This window comes from Ranitomeya imitator, chromosome 6 (assembly GCF_032444005.1).
Source record: "Ranitomeya imitator isolate aRanImi1 chromosome 6, aRanImi1.pri, whole genome shotgun sequence".
NCBI classification, from domain to species: Eukaryota; Metazoa; Chordata; class Amphibia; order Anura; family Dendrobatidae; genus Ranitomeya; species Ranitomeya imitator.
In genome coordinates, this window is record NC_091287.1 from 29086952 (window position 1) to 29112080 (window position 25129).

The 25129-nt window shown below is 45.7% G+C and overlaps 1 protein-coding gene across 1 annotated transcript in view; it reads left to right on the forward strand.

The window, feature by feature from the left end:
- The window catches only part of LOC138641743 (serum paraoxonase/arylesterase 2-like), a 54177-nt gene extending 29344 nt beyond the window's left edge, over window positions 1–24833 (forward strand). Inside the window, exons 5-9 of the mRNA XM_069729370.1 lie at window positions 14353–14479; window positions 14943–15143; window positions 22305–22386; window positions 22867–22995; window positions 23438–24833. Of these exons, the coding sequence (XP_069585471.1) occupies window positions 14353–14479; window positions 14943–15143; window positions 22305–22386; window positions 22867–22995; window positions 23438–23596 (698 nt within the window). The 3' untranslated portion in view covers window positions 23597–24833. The remainder of the gene's footprint in view (window positions 1–14352; window positions 14480–14942; window positions 15144–22304; window positions 22387–22866; window positions 22996–23437) is intronic.
- The last annotated feature ends 296 nt before the right edge of the window (window positions 24834–25129 follow it).

Consider the following 25129-nt stretch of genomic DNA (forward strand, 5'->3'; position numbering starts at 1 on the left):
CTTCTCCACAACATACTCCAATTCTCCCTCCACCAGCACTGGAGCAGGAGGCTCAAGCGAAGGAACAACAGGTACCTCATACTTCCGCAACAACGACCGATGGAACACATTATGAATAGCAAACGATGCCGGGAGATCCAAACGAAACGACACAGGGTTAAGAATTTCCAAGATCCTATAGGGACCGATGAACCGAGGCTTGAACTTAGGAGAAGAGACCTTCATAGAAACAAAACGAGAAGACAACCACACCAAGTCCCCAACAAGAAGTCGAGGACCCACGCGGCGACGGCGATTAGCAAACTGCTGAGCCTTCTCCTGGGACAACTTCAAATTGTCCACCACATGACTCCAAATCCGATGCAACCTATCCACCACCATGTCCACTCCAGGACAATCAGAAGGTTCCACCTGACCAGAGGAAAAACGAGGATGAAACCCCGAATTACAAAAGAAAGGAGAAACCAAGGTAGCAGAACTAGCCCGATTATTAAGGGCAAACTCGGCAAGCGGCAAAAAGGTAACCCAGTCATCCTGATCAGCAGAAACAAAACACCTTAAATAAGTTTCCAAGGTCTGATTAGTTCGTTCAGTCTGGCCATTCGTCTGAGGATGGAATGCAGACGAAAAGGACAAATCAATACCCATCTTAGCACAGAACGTCCGCCAAAATCTAGACACAAACTGGGATCCCCTGTCAGAAACGATGTTCTCAGGAATCCCATGCAAACGAACCACATTCTGAAAAAACAGAGGGACCAACTCAGAGGAGGAAGGTAACTTAGGCAAGGGTACCAGATGAACCATTTTAGAAAAGCGATCACACACAACCCAGATGACGGACATTTTTTGAGAGACAGGGAGATCCGAAATAAAGTCCATGGAAATGTGCGTCCAAGGCCTCTTCGGAATAGGCAAGGGTGACAACAATCCACTGGCCCGAGAACAGCAAGGCTTAGCCCGAGCACAAACCTCACAGGACTGCACAAAAGAACGCACATCCCTCGACAAGGAAGGCCACCAAAAAGACCTGGCCACCAAGTCTCTAGTACCAAATATTCCAGGATGACCTGCCAACGCAGAAGAATGGACCTCGGAGATGACTCTACTGGTCCAATTATCCGGAACAAACAGTCTCTCAGGCGGACAACGATCAGGTTTACCCGCCTGAAACTCCTGCAAAGCACGTCGCAAGTCTGGGGAGACAGCAGACAAAATCACCCCATCCCTAAGGATACCAGAGGGCTCAGAATTTCCAAGGGAGTCAGGCACAAAACTCCTAGAAAGAGCATCCGCCTTCACATTCTTTGAACCTGGCAGGTATGAAACCACAAAATTGAAACGAGAGAAAAACAGTGACCAACGAGCCTGTCTAGGATTCAGACGCCTGGCAGACTCAAGGTAAATCAAATTTTTGTGATCAGTCAAGACCACCACACGATGTCTAGCACCCTCTAGCCAATGACGCCACTCCTCAAATGCCCACTTCATGGCCAAAAGTTCCCGATTACCAACATCATAATTCTGCTCAGTCGGCGAAAACTTTCTAGAAAAAAACGCGCATGGCTTCATCACTGAGCCATCGGAGCTTCTCTGTGACAAAACCGCCCCCGCTCCAATCTCGGAAGCATCAACCTCAACCTGAAAAGGGAGCGAAACATCTGGCTGACGCAACACAGGAGCAGAAGAAAACCGGCGCTTAAGTTCCCGAAAGGCCTCCACAGCCGCAGGAGACCAATTAGCAACATCAGCACCCTTCTTAGTCAGATCCGTCAAAGGCTTAACAACACTAGAAAAATTAGTAATGAAACGACGATAAAAATTAGCAAAGCCCAAGAACTTCTGTAGACTCTTAAGAGATGTAGGCTGCGTCCAGTCACAAATAGCCTGAACCTTGACGGGATCCATCTCAATAGTAGAAGGGGAAAAAATATACCCCAAGAAAGAAATCTTCTGGACTCCAAAGAGACACTTTGAGCCTTTTACAAACAAGGAATTGGCCCGCAGGACCTGAAACACCTTCCTGACCTGCTGAACATGAGACTCCCAGTCATCAGAAAAAACCAAAATATCACCCAAATACACAATCATAAATTTATCCAGATATTCACGGAAAATATCGTGCATAAAGGACTGGAAGACTGAAGGAGCATTAGAAAGTCCAAAAGGCATTACCAAATACTCAAAATGGCCCTCAGGCGTATTAAATGCGGTTTTCCACTCATCACCTTGCTTTATTCGTATAAGATTATACGCACCCCGAAGATCAATCTTAGTGAACCATTTAGCCCCCTTAATGCGAGCAAACAAATTAGTCAACAAAGGCAAAGGATACTGATATTTTACGATAATCTTATTCAAAAGACGATAATCTATACAAGGCCTCAAGGAACCATCTTTTTTGGCCACGAAAAAAAAACCTGCTCCCAAAGGGGACAAAGATGGACGGATATGTCCCTTTTCCAAGGACTCCTTAACATAATCCTCTGGCACAGACAGATTGAACAAACGACCTTTAGGAAATTTACTGCCTGGAATTAAATTTATAGCACAATCGCAATCCCTGTGAGGAGGAAGCGAACTGAGCTTAGGCTCCTCAAAAACATCCCGATAGTCAGACAAAAACACAGGAATCTCAGAAGGAGTAGATGAAGCGATAGAAATCGGAGGTGCATCATCATGAACCCCCTGACAACCCCAGCTTAACACAGACATTGATTTCCAGTCAAGGACTGGATTATGAGTTTGTAACCATGGCAGACCAAGCACTAGGACATCATGCAAATTATACAGTACCAGGAAGCGAATCACCTCCTGATGAACAGGAGTCATACGCATGGTCACTTGTGTCCAGTACTGAGGTTTATTCATAGCCAAAGGTGTAGAGTCAATTCCCTTCAAAGGAATAGGGACTTCCAGAGGCTCCAGACTAAACCCACAGCGATTGGCAAATGACCAATCCATAAGACTCAGGGCAGCGCCTGAATCCACATAGGCATCGACAGAAATGGATGATAATGAACAAATCAGAGTCACAGACAGAATGAACTTAGACTGTAAAGTACTAATGGCAACAGACTTATCAACCTTTTTTGTGCGTTTAAAGCATGCTGATATAACATGAGCTGAATCACCACAATAAAAGCACAACCTTTTTTTCCGCCTATAATTTTGCCGTTCACTTCTGGACTGAATTCTATCACATTGCATTATCTCAGGTGACGGTTCAGACGACACCGCCAAATAATGCACAGGTTTGCGCTCCCGTAAACGCCGATCAATCTGAATAGCCATAGTCATAGACTCATTCAGACCAGTAGGCGCAGGGAACCCCACCATAACATCTTTAATGGCCTCAGAAAGGCCATCTCTGAACTTTGCAGCCAGGGCGCACTCATTCCACTGAGTAAGCACCGACCACTTCCGAAATTTTTGACAATAAATTTCTGCTTCATCTTGCCCCTGAGAGAGGGCCAACAAAGCTTTTTCAGCCTGAATCTCTTGGTTAGGTTCCTCATAGAGCAAACCCAATGCCAGAAAAAACGCATCCGCATTAAGCAACGCAGGGTCCCCTGGTGCCAATGCAAATGCCCAATCCTGAGGGTCACCCCGCAGGAAAGATATAATAATCTTGACTTGCTGAGCAGGGTCTCCAGAGGAGCGAGATTTCAAAGAAAGAAACAACTTGCAATTGTTCCTAAAATTCAGAAAACGAGATCTATCTCCAGAAAAAAACTCTGGGACAGGAATTCTAGGTTCAGACATAGGAGCATGTACAACAAAATCCTGTATATTTTGAACCTTAGCGGCAAGATTATTCAGGCTGGAAGCCAAACTCTGGACGTCCATGATAAACAGCTGGGATCAGAGCCATTCAAAGATTAAGAGGAGGAGGAAGTAGCCAGGCTGCAATAAGGCTAGACAGCAAACTCTGAGGGAAAGAGAAAGAAAAAAAAAAAAAAACTTCCTCAGACTACTTATCCTCCTACTTCAGCCAATACAATTAACACTTTGTGGGCCGGTTATACTGTCATGATCCCAATGGCAGGGGATCACTAAAGGACAAGCACAGATACAAACAAGCTCTAGGGCGATGGAACCTGAGCTGACCGCGACCCTGAACCTAACACACAAATACAAGTAGCCGGGGAACGTGCCTACGATGATCCTAGACGTCTCGCTCCAGCCGAAGATCTAACTTCCCCTATTAGAAGAAACACAGACCTCTCTTGCCTCCAGAGAAATCCCCCACAGAAATAGCAGCCCCCCACGTATAATGACGGTGAAATGAGAGGAAAGCACATACGCAGTATGAAAACAGTTTCAGCAAAATGAGGCCCGCTAAAGCTAGATAGCAGAAGATACAAAAGTGAACTGCGCGGTCAGCGAAAAACCCTTCAAAAAACCATCCTGAAATTACTTGAACTCATGTGCCAACTCATGGTACATGAGGAGCAATTTCAGCCCACTAGAGCAACCAGCAGCAAAGAATAACATATCTGCAGGCTGGACTAAAAACCAAATAAAGCAAAACACAAAAACAGGAAAATCCAAACTTAGCTTGACCAGAAGGTACTAGGAGCAGGGAGCAGAGGTAACAAGACACACTGGATACATTGATAACCGGCGAGGAAATGCCAGCAAAGCCAGGTTAAATAGGAAACTCCCATATCCTGATGGAACAGGTGGAACCCAGAGACCCAGGAAAGACAAGTCACCCAGTACCATCAGTAACCACCAGAGGGAGCCCAAAAACAGAACTCACAACACTTGTCCCTGTCTCAGGTCTATGATTAAAAAGATCATCAGAAAGGCCTTTGTACTGTCCCCTCATATATTTATACATTAAAATAAGATCACCCCTTAGCCTTCGTTTTTCCAAACTAAACAGCCCCAAGTGTAATAACCTATCTTGGTATTGCAGATCCCCCAGTCCTCTAATAACCTTGGTCGCTCTTCTCTGCACCCGCTCCAGTTCAGCTATGTCTTTCTTATACACCGGAGACCAGAACTGTGCACAGTATTCTAAGTGTGGTCGAACTAGTGACTTGTATAGAGGTAAAATTATGTTCTTCTCTTGAGCATTTATGCCTCTTTTAATGCATCCCATTATTTTATTTGCTTTTGTAGCAGCTGCCTGACACTGGCCACTGAATATGAGTTTGTCATCCACCCATACACCCAGGTCTTTTTCATTGACGGTTTTGCCCAGAGTTTTAGAATTAAGCGCATAATTATACTTCTTATTACTTCTACCCAAGTGCATTAAAGCTCATTTGCCATTTATCAGCCCAAGCTTCTAGTTTACATAAATCATCCTGTAATATAAAATTGTCCTCCTCTGTATTGATTACCCTGCAGAGTTTAGTGTCATCTGCAAATATAGAAATTCTACTCTGAATGCCCCCTACAAGGTCATTAATAAATATGTTAAAAAGAAGAGGGCCCAATACTGACCCCTGTGGTACCCCACTGCTAACCGCTACCCAGTCCGAGTGTATTCCATTAATAACCACCACCCTTTGTTTCCTATCCCTGAGCCACCTCTTAACCCACTTACACATATTTTCCCCTATTATTCTCATTTTGTGTATCAACCTTTTGTGTGGCACCGTATCAAAAGCTTTTGAAAAGTCCATATACACTACATCCACTGGGTTCCCTTGGTCCAGTCCGTAACTTACCTCCTCATAGAAATTGATGAAATTAGTCTGACATGAACGGTCCCTAGTAAACCCGTGCTGATACTGGGTCATGAGGTTATTCCTCTTCAGATACTCCAGTATAGCGTCCCTTAGAATGCCCTCCAGGATTTTACCCACAGTAGAGGTTAAGCTTACTGGCCTATAGTTACCGAGTTCAGTTTTTGTCCCCTTTTTGAATATTGGCACCACATTTGCTATACGCCAGTCCTGTGGAACAGACCCTGTTATTATGGAGTCTTTAAAGATTAAAAATAATGGTCTATCAATGACTGTACTTAATTCCTGCAGTACTCGGGGGTGTATCCCATCCGGGCCCGGAGATTTGTCAATTTTAGTGATGTTTAGACGCCGCCGCACTTCCTGCTGGGTTAAACAGGTGACACTTGATGGGGAATTTTTATCACTAGTCATTTTGTCCGCCATGGGATTTTCTTGTGTAAATACTGATGAAAAATAGTCATTTAGCATATTGGCTTTTTCCTCATCCTCATCCACCATTTCACCCAGACTATTTCTAAGGGGGCCAACTCTATCATTTTTTTAGTTTCTTACTATTTACGTAGTTAAAGAATATTTTGGGATTATTTTTACTCTCTCTGGCAATGAGTCTCTCTGTCTCAATCTTTGCTGCCTTGATTTGCTTTTTACAGAATTTAGTTAATTTTCTGTATTTATTTATTGCCTCATCACTACCTACTTCCTTTAATTCTCTAAATGCCTTCTTTTTGTCACTTATTGCGCTCCTTACAGCTCTATTTAGCCATATTGGTTTCCTCCTATTTCTAGTATGTTTATTCCCATACGTTATAAACTGTGCACAGGTCCTGTCCAGGATGCTAATAAATGTCTCCCATTTTCTTTGTGTATTTTTATGTCTCAGGATATCGTCCCAGTTAATTGCACCAAGATCCTCTCTCATCAGTTGTAAATTTGCCCTCCTGAAGTTTAGTGTCCTTGTAACCCCTCTATTACACATCTTTTTAAGGGATACATGAAAACTTATTATTTTGTGATCACTATTCCCCATGTGACCCCCAACCCTTATATTTGCTATGCGGTCTGGCCTGTTGGTTAATATTAGGTCTAGCAGTGCCCCCCTTCTTGTTGGGTCCTGAACCAGTTGTGAAAGGTAATTGTCTCTCATAGTTGTCAGACACTGATTACCTTTGCTGGAACTGCAGATTTCCGTTCCCCAATCTATTTCAGGGTAGTTGAAGTCCCCCATAATAATGACTTCTCCGTGAGTCGCAGCTTCATCTATTTGCTTTACGAGGATATTCTCCGTTGCTTCCATTATTTTTGGAGACTTATAACAAACCCCTATCAGCAATTTATTATTTTTTCCCCCTCCCCTTATCTCCACCCACAGGGACTCTACATTTTCATTAGATTCACCTATATTATCACGCAGGATGGGTTTTAAGGATGATTTTACATACAGACACACCCCTCCCCCTCGCTTATCTCTACGGTCATTTCTGAACAGACTATATCCCTGCAAGTTAACACCCCAGTTATGGCTCTCATCCAGCCACGTTTCGGATATCCCCACCATGTCATAATTATGCTCCAACACCATTAATTCTAATTCGTCCATTTTGTTAGCTAGGCTTCTGGCATTAGTATACATACATTTTATGTATCTCGCTGCACCTCTCTTCTTTCTTAAATTATTAATTGATCCAACCCCACCCCCCATGCCACCTCTTCTTTTGCACCAACTGGACACCGGCTGTGCATGGGGTAGTCTCTTGGGGAGTTAACAGCTTTTTTTTCCCAGGTGAATACTTAGTGTCAGCCTCCAGGTGGCAGCATATTAACCCATGGTTCCTGTGTCGCCCTAAGAAGCTACTGAGAAATAATAGGGAGAAATGAGATGGACCAGGAACTAAGGTGTCTGTGGAGTGGGGTTTCCCCAGGAAATGCTCACCGACCCAGTTCATGTCACAGCTGATGTGCAACAACTAGTAGCCAGCCTGTACCATCCACAGACTTATGGCCTGTGTGAGCGGTTCAGTGGCACCTTGAAGCAGATGCTTAAGATGTTGGTCGACTCCCATGGGAGAGATTGGGAGCGGTACGTCCCACACCTGTCATTTGCCTACCGGGAAATTCCACAGGCCTCAACGGGTTTCTCCCCCTTTAAGCTCCTCTATGGGCGACGTGTGTGGGGACCCCAGGCTCTGGTGAAAGAGGCATGGGAAGGGGACTTGGCCACCCCTGAAGTGTCGGTCATTGAGTATGTCGTGTGCTTCTGGGACAAGATGACTGCCTTGATGCGGCTGGTGTGGGACAATATGGCGCAAGCCCAGAGTGACTAGAAGCGTTGCTACGACCAGAATGCTTGTGAGAGGACCAACCAGGTGGTCAAAAAGTGTGGGTACTGGTCCCCGTACCACAGAACAAGCTTCAGGCAGCCTGGGAGGGCCCATACCTTGTGCACCAGCAGATCACCGCCGTCACATACCTGGTCACCCTGGACCATGCTCGTGGAGGGAGGAAGGCCTTCCACGTGAACATTATGAAATCCCATCATGAGCAGGAGGCCTGCGCTCTCCCCGTGGAAGGAAAGGCAGAAACCTTCCTGGATCTGCTCACCCAAGCCAAGGCGAGTTGATCCATTGAGGATGTGAATGGAACACCCCCAGGCACAGGGCCACAGGTTACTCTGTACCGGTCCTTTCTTTCTCAGTTCTGGGGTTGTCACGGTGGCTTGACCCAGTCGTGACCCTGCTAAGGGGCGTCCAATAAAGGTGGTGATGGAGTCTGTCAGGGGTTCGTGACGCCACCTGTGGTCAGGGCTGCCACTAGAAATTTCGGGGCCCCATACTGGCAAAATTTCCGGGGCCCCCTTGAGACTCCGCCCAGGCTCCACCCCAGCCCCGCCTCCACGCTCCACCCCTCGAACTGTCCACAGTCCCACCGCTCTCTTGGAAAAACTCCACTTCTCACCTATCACACATTGACAGTTCCCATCACCAGATCACATACATAGCAGGCAGCTTTTGTTTTGGCCAAAATATTTTTTAAGCCACCAAAATGACAAGGTAGACACTTTTGGCCAGGCCCTACTCTGCTGTAACCTATTAAATATTTGTTAAAATATGCAATACAATTTAGGTATACTTTTATTTATTTTTCAATTTTTAAAATGACCTATAATACCACATACAAGGAACAAATACCACAGCACCATGACCAGACACCATATCACCACAGTAACCTATAATACTATCTACAAGGTACAAATACCGCCACACCGTGACCAGATGACATATTACCACCACAGTGATCGAATAATATCAAATACAAGGAACAAATATCACAACATCATGACCAGACCACATATTACCACCACATAGTGACTGAATACTACAATACCGATCAATAATAATACAAAAGAAAACCACAATACTATGACCATCAGTGCCATTATACACAGGAGATCTGTACTTAGTATGCAGTGTCTGTGTACAGGTAATACAGTGATCACCAGTGACATTCTACACAGGAGCTCTGTATATAGTGTATAGGTAATCCAGTGATCACTGGTGACATTATACACAGGACCTCTGTATATAGTATACAGTGTATAGTGTCAGTGTATAGGTAACACACTGACTCACCAGTGACGTCTCTAGGTGAAGTCCATCTTTCGTCCAGCACAGACCGCCATCACTTCATCCAGCCAGGACTCGTCTCTGCAGGAAATAACACCGTTATCTCGAGTTCCACTTGCAGAACACATTACTTAATTTTCCCAACTTCTACATTACACCACATGAAGAAGGCGACATAGTATCACTCTACACAGTAACAGGATCGCCCCCCATTTAAAACAGTATACTCAAAAAATAAAATAAATACATCATTGCAGTAATAATATCCCTTAATTAGCCCCTATGGTAATAATATTCGCTATCCTAGCCCCCGTGTGTCTCATTTCTGGCGTCAGCCATATGTTCTCCCATCCTGCCCTAATGAGTATCCATCCTGCCCCATATGATCTCCCCATCCTGCCCCATCTGTCTCCATCGTATCCATCCTGCCCCATGATCCTGTCCCATCTGTCTCCAATCCTGCCTCCAGTGTCTCCAATCATGCCCGTATCACCATTCTGCCCCATGTCTGCAATCATGCCCCATGTGTCTCAATTCTGCCCCGTGTCTCCTATCATGCCACGTTTCTCCATTCTGCCCCTGTGCCCAGCTTTCTGCCCGTGCCCAGCTTTCTGCCCCCCTGTGCCCAGCTTTCTGCCCCCCCCCTGTGCCCAGCTTTCTGCCCTCCCTGTGTCCAGCTTTCTGCCCTCCCTGTGTCCAGCTTTCTGCCCTTCCTGTGTCAAGCTTTCTGCCCCCCCTGTGCCCAGCTTTCTGCCCCCCTTGTGTCCAGCTTTCTGCCCCCCTTGTGTCCAGCTTTCTGCCCCCCCTGTGTCCAGCTTTCTGCCCCCTTGTGTCCAGCTTTCTGCCCCCCTTGTGTCCAGCTTTCTGCCCCCCTTGTGTCCAGCTTTCTGCCCCCCCTGTGTCCAGCTTTCTGCCCCCGTGTCCAGCTTTCTGCCCCCCTTGTGTCCAGCTTTCTGCCCCCCTTGTGTCCAGCTTTCTGCCCCCCTTCTGTGCCCAGCTTTCTGCCCCCCCTGTGTCCAGCTTTCTGCCCCCCCTGTGTCCAGCTTTCTGCCCCCCTGTGTCCAGCTTTCTGCCCCCCTGTGTCCAGCTTTCTGCCCCCCTGTGTCCAGCTTTCTGCCCCTGTGTCCAGCTTTCTGCCCCTGTGTCCAGCTTTCTGCCCCTGTGTCCAGCTTTCTGCCCCTGTGTCCAGCGTTCTGCCCGTGTCCAGCGTTCTGCCCCTGTGTCCAGCTTTCTGCCCGTGTCCATCCCGTGTCCAGCGTTCTGCCCGTGTCCAGCTTTCTGCCCCCCCTGTGTCCAGCGTTCTGCCCCCCCTCGGGCCCTGTTTGAATCCGTGCACGGTGCGGTGCAGGCAGCAAACCCCCCCGGGCCCTGTTTTAATCCGTGCATGGTGCGGTGCAGGCAGCAAACGCCCCCCCACCCCAGGGCCCTGTTTGAATCTGTGCACGGTGCGGTGCAGGCAGCAAACCCCCCCCCCCCGGGCCCTGTTTTAATCCGTGCGTGGTGCGGTGCGGGCAGCAAACCCCACCCCCCCGGGCCCTGTTTTAATCCGTGCGTGGTGCGGGCAGCAAAAACCCCACCACACCCCCCCAGGCCCTGTTTTAATCCGTTCACGGTGCGGGCAGCAAACCACCCCACCCCCCCCGGCCCTGTTTTAATCCGTGCAGGCAGCAAACCACCCCACCCCACCCCCGGGCCCCAAGTCCCAGGTCCGGACGGACGGTACTCACCCCTGCTCGCCTGCCGCCTTCACTTGCTCGTCGGTCTGCAGAGCAGCTGCAGCAGGCAGCCTGCACGTTCGGACCTGGCTGCCAGTGTCTCCCCCCCGTCGCCTCGTCCGGTCCCTCGTCGTCCGACTCCGGTGGTCCCCTCCCCCGCTGCCGCCTGCCTCTTCTCCACCGCCGTCTGGTCCTCCGCCGACCGCCGGTCCCCCTCTGTCGCCAGCGCCTGCCTCTTCTCCTCCGCCGGGTCCCTCGTCGTCTGGTGGTCCTCCCCGGGCCCCCCGCTGCCTCTTCTGCTCCCTCCGCCGTCCGCAGGTGCAGCCACGTGGTGGCACACCGCCGCACGCTGCTCTGCTCCGGTCCCGGAATGAGGAAGTGGAGCAGGGCAGCATGTGATGTCACGAACTTGCGGCGGGCCCATGATGCACCGCGGGCCCGGCTGCCTTAAAGCTACAGGGGTCATTTACGCAGGCACAGCACAGTGGCAGCCGCAGCCTGAATAAAACTGTCAGGGGGGCCCGAGCAGAGCGCGGACGGGACCGGCTGCCAGCGTGCTCGCTCGGGCCCCCCTTTTTGTTCCTCATCACCGGGCCCCATACGGCAGTGATGCCTGTAATGCCCTGATGGCGGCCCTGCCTGTGGTGCTCGGTCAGGGTGACCGACGCTGCTATGGGGTCCGCTGGGGTGATGGAACGGCAGCTGGATGGTGTGACTTCCCACAGGTGAAGTATGTCCCCAGGGCTTCCCAGTAAGATGGATGGTGATGGTGTGAGGTGCAGTCAATAACGAGGACACAAGGTTGCAGTCTCATTACTGAAGACTTCAGGATCCTCAATCCAGAGCACGTTCAACCGGGCTATCAGAGACCGGCCAGTCCGATGGGCACATCCAGAGTTTCCTTCGCAGATGGAAATCGTTGCCTACCAATAGCGCCTGTGTGTTGTAGTCCTACCCTGCTGAGCATTCGGAATAGTCCTCACAACTGCTGTTCTCGTTCGTTCGTTCGTTCTCTACAGCTCTCTCCCTCTCTTTAGTTCCAGATGTTGCTAGTTTCTCGTCCCCCAGTATGTTTTGGCTAGGACGCACCCATATGACGGGAAGGCTTGGAGGTCTTCCGGGACCCTAAAGACGCCCCTCTCCCAATGTTGCCCCCTATGTCTTCTTAGGAAATTTAAGGTAGACAGCCAACCTATAATTGACTGTCCGGCGGAGTTTGAAGTAAGGCCTGAAGTCAGTTACTCCTACGGTGTTCCGGCCACCGACTACGCGCCTCAGTAAGATGTTGCCTTTCTCTCTCTCGGCACGACTCTTACTGGCTCTCCTTTGTGCTTGATCTCGTTTACACTGTTCCACAATATTCTTCCCTTCGTGTCTCTCTCCTGGATACCGCCGCAGGGTGTGCAGGCGCGGTTCCGTTACGTTCTGTTCTGTTTGCTAGGCACCTGCCAAGTTCCCACGCCTGACAGGGACCCCCCCTGTGCCTTCTCCCTGCAACACCCCCTGCCACGGGATGTTGCCTGGTTCCAACCCAGTCAGCTTCTGCCTAACTTCCTCCCCAGCCCCTAGTTTTACCAGTGTGAGGAGTGGCCCAATAAATAAAGCCTTTTTCTCCCCCTAGTGGCCGGAGTGTGAAGTGTAATGTGTTCTGGTGATACCTGGTCAGGAGAACTCCTTAGTGCCATCAGACGTACCGCCACTCTCCTTAGCGGCAGAGTGCCATACTGCAACGACCAGGTCTCTGGGGCGCTGCACGAAGGTTGGCAACCAGCTCTCGGAGGACCAACAGTCCCAGCTGGGGGTCACTCTACACCCCTTCCGGGAGCTGTTCAGCAGCCTGCCCGGAAGGACTGAGACAGCCGTCCATCCTGCATTCAGCATACCGGGTCTCTCTCGATGTGCAGTAGCACATGTGCCAAGAGATTGATGAAATGATGAAGCTGTGGCATGATCCAGAAGCACGTGGGCTTCTCCCGTAGTTCTCATTCCCAAAAAGGACCGAACAACCTGGTTCTGCCTGGACTACAGGGGAGGGTCTCAACGCTGTGACTGTCACTGATGCGTTCCTTACACTAGGCATCGATGACCTGCTCGACCAGTTTTCCGGGGATAAGTACCTGAACATCATGGATCTGAGCCAGGGATATTGGCAAATTTCCCTGACCCGTGAGGCATGGGAATGCTCTGCCTTTATTATGCCCTTTGGACTGTACGAGTCCACTGTGATGCCGTTTGGCATGAAGAAGCCCCTGCCACTTTTCAGTGGATGGTCAACACACTGCTCAAGGGACTTGAATTGTATGCGGCCGTCTTCAGTCCCACCTGGGAGTATCAGCTAGAGCATCTGGCGCAGGTGCTTGGGCGGATCCAATGGGCAGGTTTGACCATCAATTCGGAAAAATGCCAGCTGGGCATGAGCGAGGTCCTCTACCTGGGTCACCGGGTAGGCGGGGGGGTTCTGAAGCCAGAGCCTGGGAAAGTGGATGCCATTGCATCCTAGCCCAACCCCAGGACCAAGAAGCAGGTGATGTCCTTCTTTGGGACCGCCACGTACTATAGGAGGTTCAACCCACACTATAGTACCCTGTCAAAGTCCCTGACAGACCTCAACAAGAAGAAGCTGCCCCTCACAGTTGACTGGACAGTCCCCTTTGAGACAACTTTCCAGGCGCTCAAAACCTCACTCTCTAGCTCCCCAGTGCTACAAGCTGCTGACTTTGAACGGCCGTATGTAGTACAGACCGACGCCAGTGACTTTGGCCTCGGTGCTCTTCTCAATCAGGTCAACTCGACGGGCCAGGAACATCCCATCTTGTACCTGAGCATGAAGCTATTGCCAAGGGAGATGGCCTACTACATGATGGAAAAGGAATGCCTGGCAATCGTATGGGCCCTGCCGCGTCTGCAGCCCTACTTATGCGGTTGCCACTTCACCGTGGAGACAGACCAAAACCCCCTCAGCTGGTTACACACGGTCTCCGGGACGAATGGGAGGTTGCTACACTGGAGCCTCTCGCTCCAGCAATACCACCTCACCATTCGCCACAAAAGGGAATGCTGATGGATTATCCTGGCAAGGTGAGATTGCGGAAGGGCGCACGGGGGAACACAGGAATGTGATACCCCCTACCGCCTGCTAAAGCGGAGAGGTGTGAGGAACGAGGGAGACTCCCATTTTGGATTTATGAATTAAGGCCCCTTTGATTACCCAGATCTCCCTCCACTCCTGAGCCCGATCCTCTCGTGTGTGTTGTCGTTACAAGTGTTTTTTTTTTTTTTTTGAGGTCTCATAATGGTCCCTCTCTATTTCAGATGACTCGGTCTACCTCTTCGTGGTGAATCATCCCCATTACAAGTCTACTGTTGAGATATTCAAGTTTGCGGAGGAGGAAAATGTTCTCGTCCACGTGAAAACCATTAAACACTCAGCGCTGCACAAGTACGGAGTATAAATTATAGTTTTTACTAGAGAAATCGGAGCAGTAGAACTGTTATAACTGTTGGTGTTCCCAATCCGGGACGCGCCTCTATGAGCCAGAAAGGGGCCATGTTTTGTTTTTTGCTCTTTTATTTCCCATACACTTCTTCCAAGTGTCATATCCATTATTTTAGTTCTTAATTTTTTTTCCATGTGTTCCACCATTTTTTAAGAACTGTAAATTGTTTTTTTTTTTCTTTACTTTTCTTTTTATGTAGCTTGTGTTTTTTTTTTTTTTCCTTTCTTTTTTTTGCACCTGTCCCGTATGGTGACATGGGCTCCCAGCATTGGCACTCTGATGGTGATACACTATTATATTGTGGTGAGGATTATATATTGAACTGCACAGGTCCCTATGGAAGCAGCAGAGCTGAGATCGTCCGATGTTCAGACTGATGCACTTTTACTATTTTTTGTCTTTCAGTGTCAATAACATAGTTCCAGTCGGACCAGAGAGCTTTTACGCCACTAATGATTATTATTTTTCGGACTTCATCATGAGACATGTAGAAATGGTATTTGGATTGACATTGACAAATGTGGTGTATTACAGTCCAGGAGAGGTCAGAGAAGTCGCGGCGGGATTCTACCAAGCAAATGGAATTGCCATGTCTGCTGACCAAAAGTATCTGCTCCTCATTACTGCAAATCAAACGTTTGTCTATAGTGTCCCCTATAACAGCAGTCTGGATGTGTAGTCTTGACCCCCCCATAACAGCAGCCTGGATGTGTAGTCTGGACCCCCCATAAAAGCAGATTGGATGTGTAGTCTGGAGCCCCCTATAACAGCAGTCTGGATGTGTAGTCTGGACCCCCCTATAACAGCAGTCTGGGTGTGTAGTCTGGAGCCCCCTATAACAGCAGTCTGGATCTGTAGTCTGGGGACTTCAATAACAGCAGTCTGGATGTGTAGTCTGGACTCCCACCTATAACAGTCATCTGGATGTGTAGTCTGGACTCCCACCTATAACAGTCATCTGGATGTGTAGTATGGACTCCCCCTATAACAACAGTCTGGATGTGTAGTCTGGAGCCCCCCTATAACAGCCATCTGGATCTGTAGTCTGGTGCACTCCCATTCAAATATCAGTGTAAGTTTGTGAACCCTTCAGAATTTTCCATATCTTCAGTTGACTCAAAACTACATGAGATGTTCACACAATTTCAAGTAATATTTTCAATATTATACTTTAAATGAGGAATATGATACAATATCACGTCTGCAAGTGACAAAAGTATGTGAACCTTTAGAACTGAAGAATTGGTGAAATTAGAGTCTGGTGTTTTCAATAAATAGGATGACAATCAGATGTAAGTGGGTGACCTATTTAAATGAAAGAATAGGGATTGATCAAAATCTGATCTTCACAAAACAAGTTTAAGGAAGCATTGCATGGATCAAAACGGATTTCTGAGGCCGTTACAAGACGTTGTTTGTGCTCATAGAATCATAGAATGGTAGAGTTGGAAGGGACCTCCTGGGTCTTCTGGTCCAACCCCCTGCTCAAAGTAGGATTCACTAAATCATCCAAGACAGATATTTGTCCAGCCTCTGTTTGAAAACTTCCATGGAAGGAGAACTCACCACCTCTCGTGGCTGCCTGTTCCACTCATTGATCACCCTGTCAAAAAGTTTTTTCGAATATCTAATCTGTGTCTCCTCCCATTCAGTTTCATTCCATTGCTTCTAGTCTTTCCTTGTGCAAATGAGAATAAAGATAATCCTTCATGTGACAGCCCTTGAGATATTTGTAGATGGCTATTAAGTCTCCTCTCAGTCTTCTTTTTTGCAAGCTAAACATCCCCAAATCCTGTAACTGTTCCTCATAGGACATGGTTTGCAGACCGGTCACCATTCTGGTCGCTCTTCTCTGAACTTGCTTGAATTTGTTGATGTCTTTTTTTAAAATGTGGTGCCCAAAACTGGACAGTATTCCAGATGAGGTCTGACCAAAGAGGAGTAGAGGGCAATAATGACTTCACGTGATCTAGACTGTATGCTTCTGTTAATACTATCCAGAATTGCAGTTGCCGTTTTTGCTGCTGCATCACATTGTTGACTCATGTTCAGTCTGTGATCTATTAGTATACCCAAGTCTTTTTCACATGTGCTGTTGCTTAGGCCTATTCCTCCCATTCTGTATATGTTTTTTTATTGCCCTGATGTTGTACTTTGCATTTTTCCCTATTAAAAACCATTCTGTTAGTTGCTGCCCACTGCTCCAGTTTATTTCCTTCTTTTTGAATCCTCTCTCTCTTCTTTAGTATTAGCTATCACTCCTAGTTTTGTGTCATCAGCAAATTTAATCAGTTTACCCTCAATTTCTTCATCTAGATCATTGATAAAGATGTTGAACAATGCAGGGCCCAGGATAGAACCCTGTGGTACCCCACTTGAGACATTCTTCTAACTGGATGTGCAGCCATTTACGACCACTCTTTGGGTCCGATCACTAAGCCAATTATGAATTCACCTAAAAGTTGTATTGTCCGTTCCATACTTGTCACTTTTTCAATAAGGATGGTGTGAGATACTTTACCAAATGCTTTGCTGAAGTCAAGATATACTATATCTACAGAATTTCCCTGACCCAACCAGTCAGTGATTCTGTCATAGAAGGAAACAGTCTGACATGACTCATTAGTTACAAACCCATGCTGACTCTGTTTAATCACCTCATTCATAGGCAGGTACTTATGTACATGTTCTTTAATAATTTGTTCAAAGATCTTTCCTGGTATAGAGGTCAGACTCACCGGCCTATAGTTCCCTGGGTCCACCTTCTTCCCTTTTTTGAATATAGGAACAACATTTGCTCTTCTCCAGTCTTCTGGGACTTCTCCCATTCTCCAAGAATTTTCAAAGATTATGGAGAGTGGTTCAAAAATTTCTTCTGCTATCTCCTTTAGTACTCTGGGGTGTAATTCATCTGGACCCGGAGACTTGAATTCATTTGTTAGCTAAAGGCTACTTCACACTAAGCGAGGTCGCTAGCGAGGTCGCTAGCGAGATCGCTGCTGAGTCACAAGTTTGACGCAACAGCGACCTCAGTAGCGATCTCGCTATGTTTGACACGTAGCAGCGACCAGGCCCCTGCTGTGAGATCGCTGGTCGTGTCGGAATGGCCTGGACCTTTTTTTGATCGTTGAGGTCCCGCTGGGTAGCACACATCGCTGTGTTTGACACCTTACCAACGACCTCATTGACGACTCAGACACCGACACATAGGCGTGCATTAGCGTTGCCTTTTCCCCACCCCTCCGCTCCGATTGGTGGTTGCTACTGCGTTCTGATTGGCGGTCATGCCTTCAACAGAAGGCGACATAATAGCGCTTCCATCCTTTGTTCCTGACCACGTGGTGGTTTGCAGATCGTTGTAGAGTTCTCCGGCCTGCGGCGACTCTTCGATTTATCTATTCTTCAACGGTTCTTCTGACACCTATATTTTGTGCACGGTAGGTATCGTTTGGGGTCTCAAATGCGTTTTCATTTTTCCTTAATCTGCAAACCACCACGCGGTCAGGAACAAAGGACGGAAGGGCTATTGTGTCGCCTCATAAGGCAAGGCCGCCAATCAGAATGCAGTAGCGACCACCAATCGGAACTGAATGGGCGCGGAAAAGGCAACGCAAATGCACGCCTGTGTGACTACAACATCACACAGGACGTCCCTCATCGAGGTCTGAATCGTCATAATAGCTGCCATGTGACAGGGTCACAACGACCAATGACATCGTTGTACAGGTCGCTACAGGTCGCCGCATCGCTGCTGCGTCGTTGGGAAGATCGCACTGTTTGACATCTCACCAGCGACCACATAGCGACCCAGCAGCGATCCCTGACAGGTGGTATCGTTGTCGGGATCGCTTTAGCGTCGCTAAGTGTGACGGGGCCTTAAGTGTTTCCTCGCTATCCTTCTGTTGATAGATATACTGGATTCTTCTATTCCTTTAATAGGACAGTGAAGATCAGTTGATGTTATATTTCCTTTCGGAGAGGAAACGGATGCAAAATAGGAATTTAAAAGTTTGGCCTTCTCAACATCCTTTCTTACCATTTAATCATTTTCATCCTGTAAAAATCCTATAGCATCTTTTACTTTTCTTTTACTTTTGACATATCCCCCAAATCATTTTTTATTACTTTTGATGTCTCTTGCAGGCCTTAATTCATTGTTAGCGTTAGCTAATCTGATTTGTGCCCTGCAGGTGCTGCGGATAGCATTATATTCTTCTTTAGATATGCCTCCCTCTTTCCGTTTGATGAACATGTATTTCTTCTTTTTTAGCATGTGTTTAAGTTCTGTGTTCATCCATCCTGGTTTCCTTAAATGTTTTGCATTCTTCCCACTTTTTGGAATTGTTAATGATTGCACTTTGAGAATCTAATTTTTCAAGATTTCCCATCCATCCTGGACATTTTTGTCTTTAAGGATATCCAGCCATTGGACTCCTCCAATTCTCTTTCGGAGTCCCTTTAATATCTGCCTTTCTGAAATCTAACCTTGAAGTCTAAGTCTTACAGGTCTTCCTCCTCTAGTTATCCAAATTCTAAAATAGCATGGTCGCTTCCTCCTGGGGTCCCAGCCACTTACCGCCTCAACCATTTCCTCCCGATTAGATCCAAGGTAGCAGATCCCCTTGTTTTCTCACATACCTTTTGGAAGATAAAGTTGTCAGCAAGAGAGGAAAAGAATTTGCTTGACCTGTTAATTTTTTCTGAGAGAGATTCCCAATGTCTGGATAGTTGACCTCTCCCATGACCACTATGTCATATTTTTTTGGAGAACTTGGCCATTTGATGCATAAAGAGTTCATACATATCTTCAGCTTGCACAGGTGGCCTGTAATAAATGCCTACAATGGTGTCCTTTCCGTTGTTCTCTCCTTGTATCCTTACCCAGTTTCCACAGAACTCCCAGTCTCTGAAGCTTGGATCTCTGTGCAGATATACGCTTTTCTAACGTACAATGCAACACCTCCTCATTTATCAAGTCTGTTTCTTGCAAATAAGTTGTATCCTTCTAGCCTTGTATTCCAATCATGTATATCATCCCACCAAGTTTCAGTGATTCCAATGACCTCATATTTCTTCTCCTGTTAGTAGTTCCAATTTTCCTTGTTTGTTGTCCATGCTTTGTGCATTTGTATAGAAACATTTTAGTTTGTAATTGGTTTCTGTTTCTCCAATATTTTTATTTAGAGTTTTTTTGTGTTTGTTCTTCTTTTCCACTTCTAATAGCAGAGTTCTCAATAGTATTTGTCATTTGTATGGCTTTTTCTGGCCTTTTGCTTCCCTTTCCACATTGTTCTAGTTTAAAGCTCTCCTCATGAGTGAAGCAAGGAGACTTACAAATACATGTTTTCCAGTCTTTGTAAGGTGCACCCCATCTCTAGCAAGTAGTCCATTGTATAGGTAATTCACTCCGTGATCCAGAAATTCAAATCCTTGCTGACGGCACCATCGACATAACCAGATGTTCATGTGCAGAATCTTATTCCACCTCCTTGTTCCATGGTCATCTAGTGGGAGGACGAAAGAGAAGAACACCTGTGCTCCCAGTTCTTTCACTTTCTTACCTAAGTTTTCAAAGTCACTGCAGATGGTTTCCAGGTCGTTTCTTGCAGTGTCATTTGTCCCAACATGTATTAGCAGCAATGGGTGGTTGTCTGTAGGTCTGAAGAGTCCTGATATCCTGTCAGACACATCTTTAATTTTTCCACCTGGAAAACAGCTCATTTCTCTTGAGGGCAACAAAATTAATAAAGGGGATGGGAGAACTACAATACCCAGATAGATTAGCGAAATTAGGATTATTTAGTCTAGAAAAAAGACGACTGAGGGGCGATCTAATAACCATGTATAAGTATATAAGGGGACAATACAAATATCTCGCTGAGGATCTGTTTATACCAAGGAAGGTGACGGGCACAAGGGGGCATTCTTTGCGTCTGGAGGAGAAAAGGTTTTTCCACCAACATAGAAGAGGATTCTTTACTGTTAGGGCAGTGAGAATCTGGAATTGCTTGCCTGAGGAGGTGGTGATGGCGAACTCAGTCGAGGGGTTCAAGAGAGGCCTGGATGTCTTCCTGGAGCAGAACAATATTGTATCATACAATTATTAGGTTCTCTAGAAGGACGTAGATCTGGGGATTTATTATGATGGAATATAGGCTGAACTGGATGGACAAATGTCTTTTTTCGGCCTTACTAACTATGTTACTATGTTATGTCCAGTCTGCAGATAGCGGCCTCTGTTCCTCTCAACAGGGAATCCCCCATGACTCTGAGGGTGTACAAGGGTGTTGTTGTTTGTACTCCACCAATACATAGTCAGACAGATTGTATGCGAATGGAGAAAATTCAAGACCATTAATACCATCTTTGTGATTGATCGGTAAACAATTATCACTGCAAGAGTAAGTATAATAAGTCCATAAAGTCACAAAGGAACCCAAGGTAACATCTAAGTAACTAAAGGCCTCTCTCATATTTGTTAATGTTTATCAGTCCACTGTCAGGAGGACACTGAACAACAATGGTGTGCAATGCAGAACTGCAAAGAGAAAGCCACTGCTCTTCAACAGGAACATTGCTGCCTTCTGAAGTTTGCTAAAGATCAACTGGACAATGCTAGAAGGCTATTGGCACAATATTTTGTGGATAGACGAGATCAAAATAGATATTTCTGGTTTAAACAAGAAGCATTCTGATTAGAGAAAGAAAAACCACTACAGCCTACATACCTCACGTCATTTGTGACACACGGTGCCAGTTGTATCATGGTATGGGCTGTTTTCCTGCATCTGGACCAGGATGGCTGCTTTTATTGATGGAACAATGAATTCTAAATTTTATCTACAAATTCTAAAGTGCAATGCCCGGACATATGTCCCTGAGCTAAAGTTCAAGAGAATGTGGGCCATTCCGCAATACATCGACCCAAGGCACATAAATGTTGTTTTAGGTGAAATCTATATAGAAATAACATAGTAACATAGTTATTACGGTTGAAGGAAGACTTTAAGTCCATCTAGTTCAACCCATAGCCTAACCTAACATTCCCTAGCATGTTGATCCAGAGGAAGGCAAAAAAAAACCCATGTGGCAAAGAGTAAGCTCCACATTGGGGAAAAAAATTCCTTCCCGACTTCACATACGGCAATCAGACTAGTTCCCTGGATCAACGCCCTATCAAGGAATCTAGTATATATACCCTGCAACATTATACTTTTCAAGAAAGAATCCAGTCCCCTCTTAAATTTAAGTAACGAATCACTCATTACAACACCATGCGGCAGAGAGTTCCATAGTCTCACTGCTCTTGCAGTAAAGAATCCGCTTCTGTTATTATGCTTAAACCTTCTTTCCTCCAGACGTAGAGGATGCCCCCTTGTCCCTGTCACAGGTCTATGTTTAAAAAGATGATCAGAAAGGTCTTTGTACTGTCCCCTCATATATTTATACATTAAAATATGATCACCCCTTAGTCTTCGTTTTTCCAAACTAAATAGCCCCAAGTGTAATAACCTATCTTGGTATTGCCGACCCCCCCCCCCCCAGTCCTCTAATAACCTTGGTCGCTCTTCTCTGCACCCGCTCCAGTTCAGCTATGTCTTTCTTATACACCAGAGACCAGAACTGTGCACAGTATTCTAAGTGTGGTCAAACTAGTGATTTGTATAATTCTTAAGGGTTCACAAACTTTTAAACACCACCGTAATTGTAGTCTGGATGTGTGGTCTGGAGCCGCTTTATAATGACAGCATTTTGTGTTTCTTGTAGGTACATCTATGTCGCTGACCTCACTGGCCGCACAGTTAATGTTTTTGAAAAGCACGCGAACTGGTCCCTGTCTCCAGTAAAGGTAATCCTGAGAACAAGGTGGGGACTTATCTCCGATTCTCACGGTGATGTATTTTATTGAGATATCAGACAGAGACCGCTTTTATGTATGTGAGCGCCACAGTCGTCATGTCACCATTGACCCAAGGGACGTTAACTTTCTTGCCTGCGTTTTCTCCCTTCTACATATCTTTCATAACCAGTTACATAACATTCTGTGTCTGCAGTCACCACAAGGGGGAGCTCTCTGTCTCTGAATGTAGACAGCTCCCATTGAGCGGTGTATGCAGTAACTCCTGAGCTGTGCAGTGTCGGTGCAGAGGGTTTGGAGATCTAAAAAGACATTGTCATTCAAGTGGCACAGAATTTGGGATAAAAAATCTTACAAGATGGCCACCTTAAGTCTTATAAAAAAAAAATAGTAAGGGTCAAGTAGACTTCTATATGAATCCTTTATATATGGACCGAGTAATATTTTCCTAAAATAATTTTGTTATACCAGGTGGTGGAATTAGAGACACTTCTGGATAACCTTTCCGTGGACCCAGTTACAGGAGACGTCTGGACAGGAGGACATCCAAACGGCATGAAGCTTTTCTATTATGATCCTAAAGATCTTCCCGGCTCAGAGGTCAGTGTATAAATTATAGGGGCATAATACATTGTTGTAAAGATTCCAATTCTTTCATGCTCCTAATATTGGCAAAAATAAAAAGGATATGATATATAAAAATAAAAAGTGTTGCCATCTGCACACCCAGCAAAAACCTCCTCTGTCGACATGAAATCTTGTGTAAAACGGAAAAGAGAGGGAGGAGGGGGATGCAGCTGAAGTTTCTCTTTCTGTGTGTGAGACTCATGCTGTGAGGGAGGAAAGATTTGATTGGCTCAGCTTTTACATCACACAATAAAATCTGTAGTTGCGCCGACCTTCTCAATCTTGTGGTGTAGTGAAAGTATCATTCGTGGTGACCCAGACGGAAGGTCGCTTGTAGGGAGCGAGAAGCTTGGTGCAACCTGGCAGAATGTTTTATGATGTTATTTTTGACCATTGTTTTTTTTACTTCTTCCAGATTGTTCGCATACAGAACATTCTCTCGGACAACCCCATAGTGACCACCGTATACGCCAACGACGGCTCAGTCATACAGGGGTCATCCTGTGCGTCCGTGTACGGCAACAAACTTTTCATTGGTACAATATTTCACAAAGCTTTGTGCTGTCAGTTGTAACAATGTTATTGGGCTCCAGAATTCTGCTCCGGAGGCTGAAAAAAACCATTTGGTTAGATGGCATTTTATTGGTGAAATTGGCATCGATATTTAAAGGGGTTGGCCATTTTACATCTCCGATGCACTGGAATCGACAGCCATCTTTTCTCTATAAAGTGCAGGGGTGTCTATCCATACCTGTTTCTGACAATACTCCGTCTCTATAATAATGTTGTCATCATATGCCATTTAATGCCGCTGTTTTTATTACTTATCGCGGCCTACTTCCATTCAAATTAATCATTCTATGGTGCAGTACCACAGACAACCTGTTTACAATTTTGGCGCTGTTTTTGCTTTTCTAAGTTTGGGCAACTTTATAAAATAGGACTTCATAATCATTTCCATGGGGGATTTAAATTTGCTAAAAAGTCATATATCCTAGCAGAAGGATCCAATTACCATCTCACTTGGAGCTAAGATGTAGCAAGCATCATAATGTTGTCTTCTAAGGCCACGTTCACACGCTCAGTATTTTACATCAATATTTGTAAGACAAAACCAGGAGTGGGTGATAAATGCAGAAGTGGTGACGTGTTTCTATGATTGTTCTACTCCTGGTTTTGGCTTTACAGAAACTGATATAAAATACTGACCAAACACTGAACATGTGAACGTGGCCTAACAATGTTATTCTTTCCAGTCTTTAGGCTTCTGAAAGCGATGATTTAAGATAATACATTGGATTAAGATTGTGAACGCACCTGGTGCTCACATTTAATAATATAATGTGGATCAAAAATATTCAGCACTAAACTATTTTTGTGTGTTGCACTACACTTTTCTACCACTAGCTGGTGCTATAAAATATTGTACTACATGTCTGGATGATTATGGTTTGTGCTTCATTCTGCCCATGAAGATGTTTCTTTGTAACAGCACAACAAGTGGACAGATGGGGTACTGCAAGGGATCATTTTAATAGTCAATATGAAATATAATAATGAATTATGACGAAGTACAAATATCTTGATGACTATGGTATCAAAATGTAAGTCAGTGGTGATTTTTTTTTTTTTTTTTTTTTTTTTATTCCTTTTGGAAAATATTTACCCCTATTATTTTTTTAAAATGTCTGATATTTTAAGGCTCTTATTTTGTATTTTTTCAAAACATAATTTTTGTTTTTGTAAACCAAAATAAAAGACTTGTAATATTGTGGATTAATGTTTTTTCCAATAAAGTTTGAATTGGATAATTTTCTCTGTTCCTTCATTTACATTATACGTGAATCAACTGATTGATCCATCAAATGTTACACCAGTCGATCTAATGACCTGTTAATCTTTTAAACTACGCCATCTATAACACTGCTTACACATTGCAGCAGCGCTTTTTTTGCCGTGATTTTGGTAAAACTGCAGCACCCTTACAACGATTTTGAAAAATTTGTGTTTTGGTTTTTTGCAACCCAAAAATCCGCACTGTGACTGCAATGTGTGGATGAATCCTTTTGTTGTCAAAAAGACAATGTAACAAGCACAGATGCGGCAT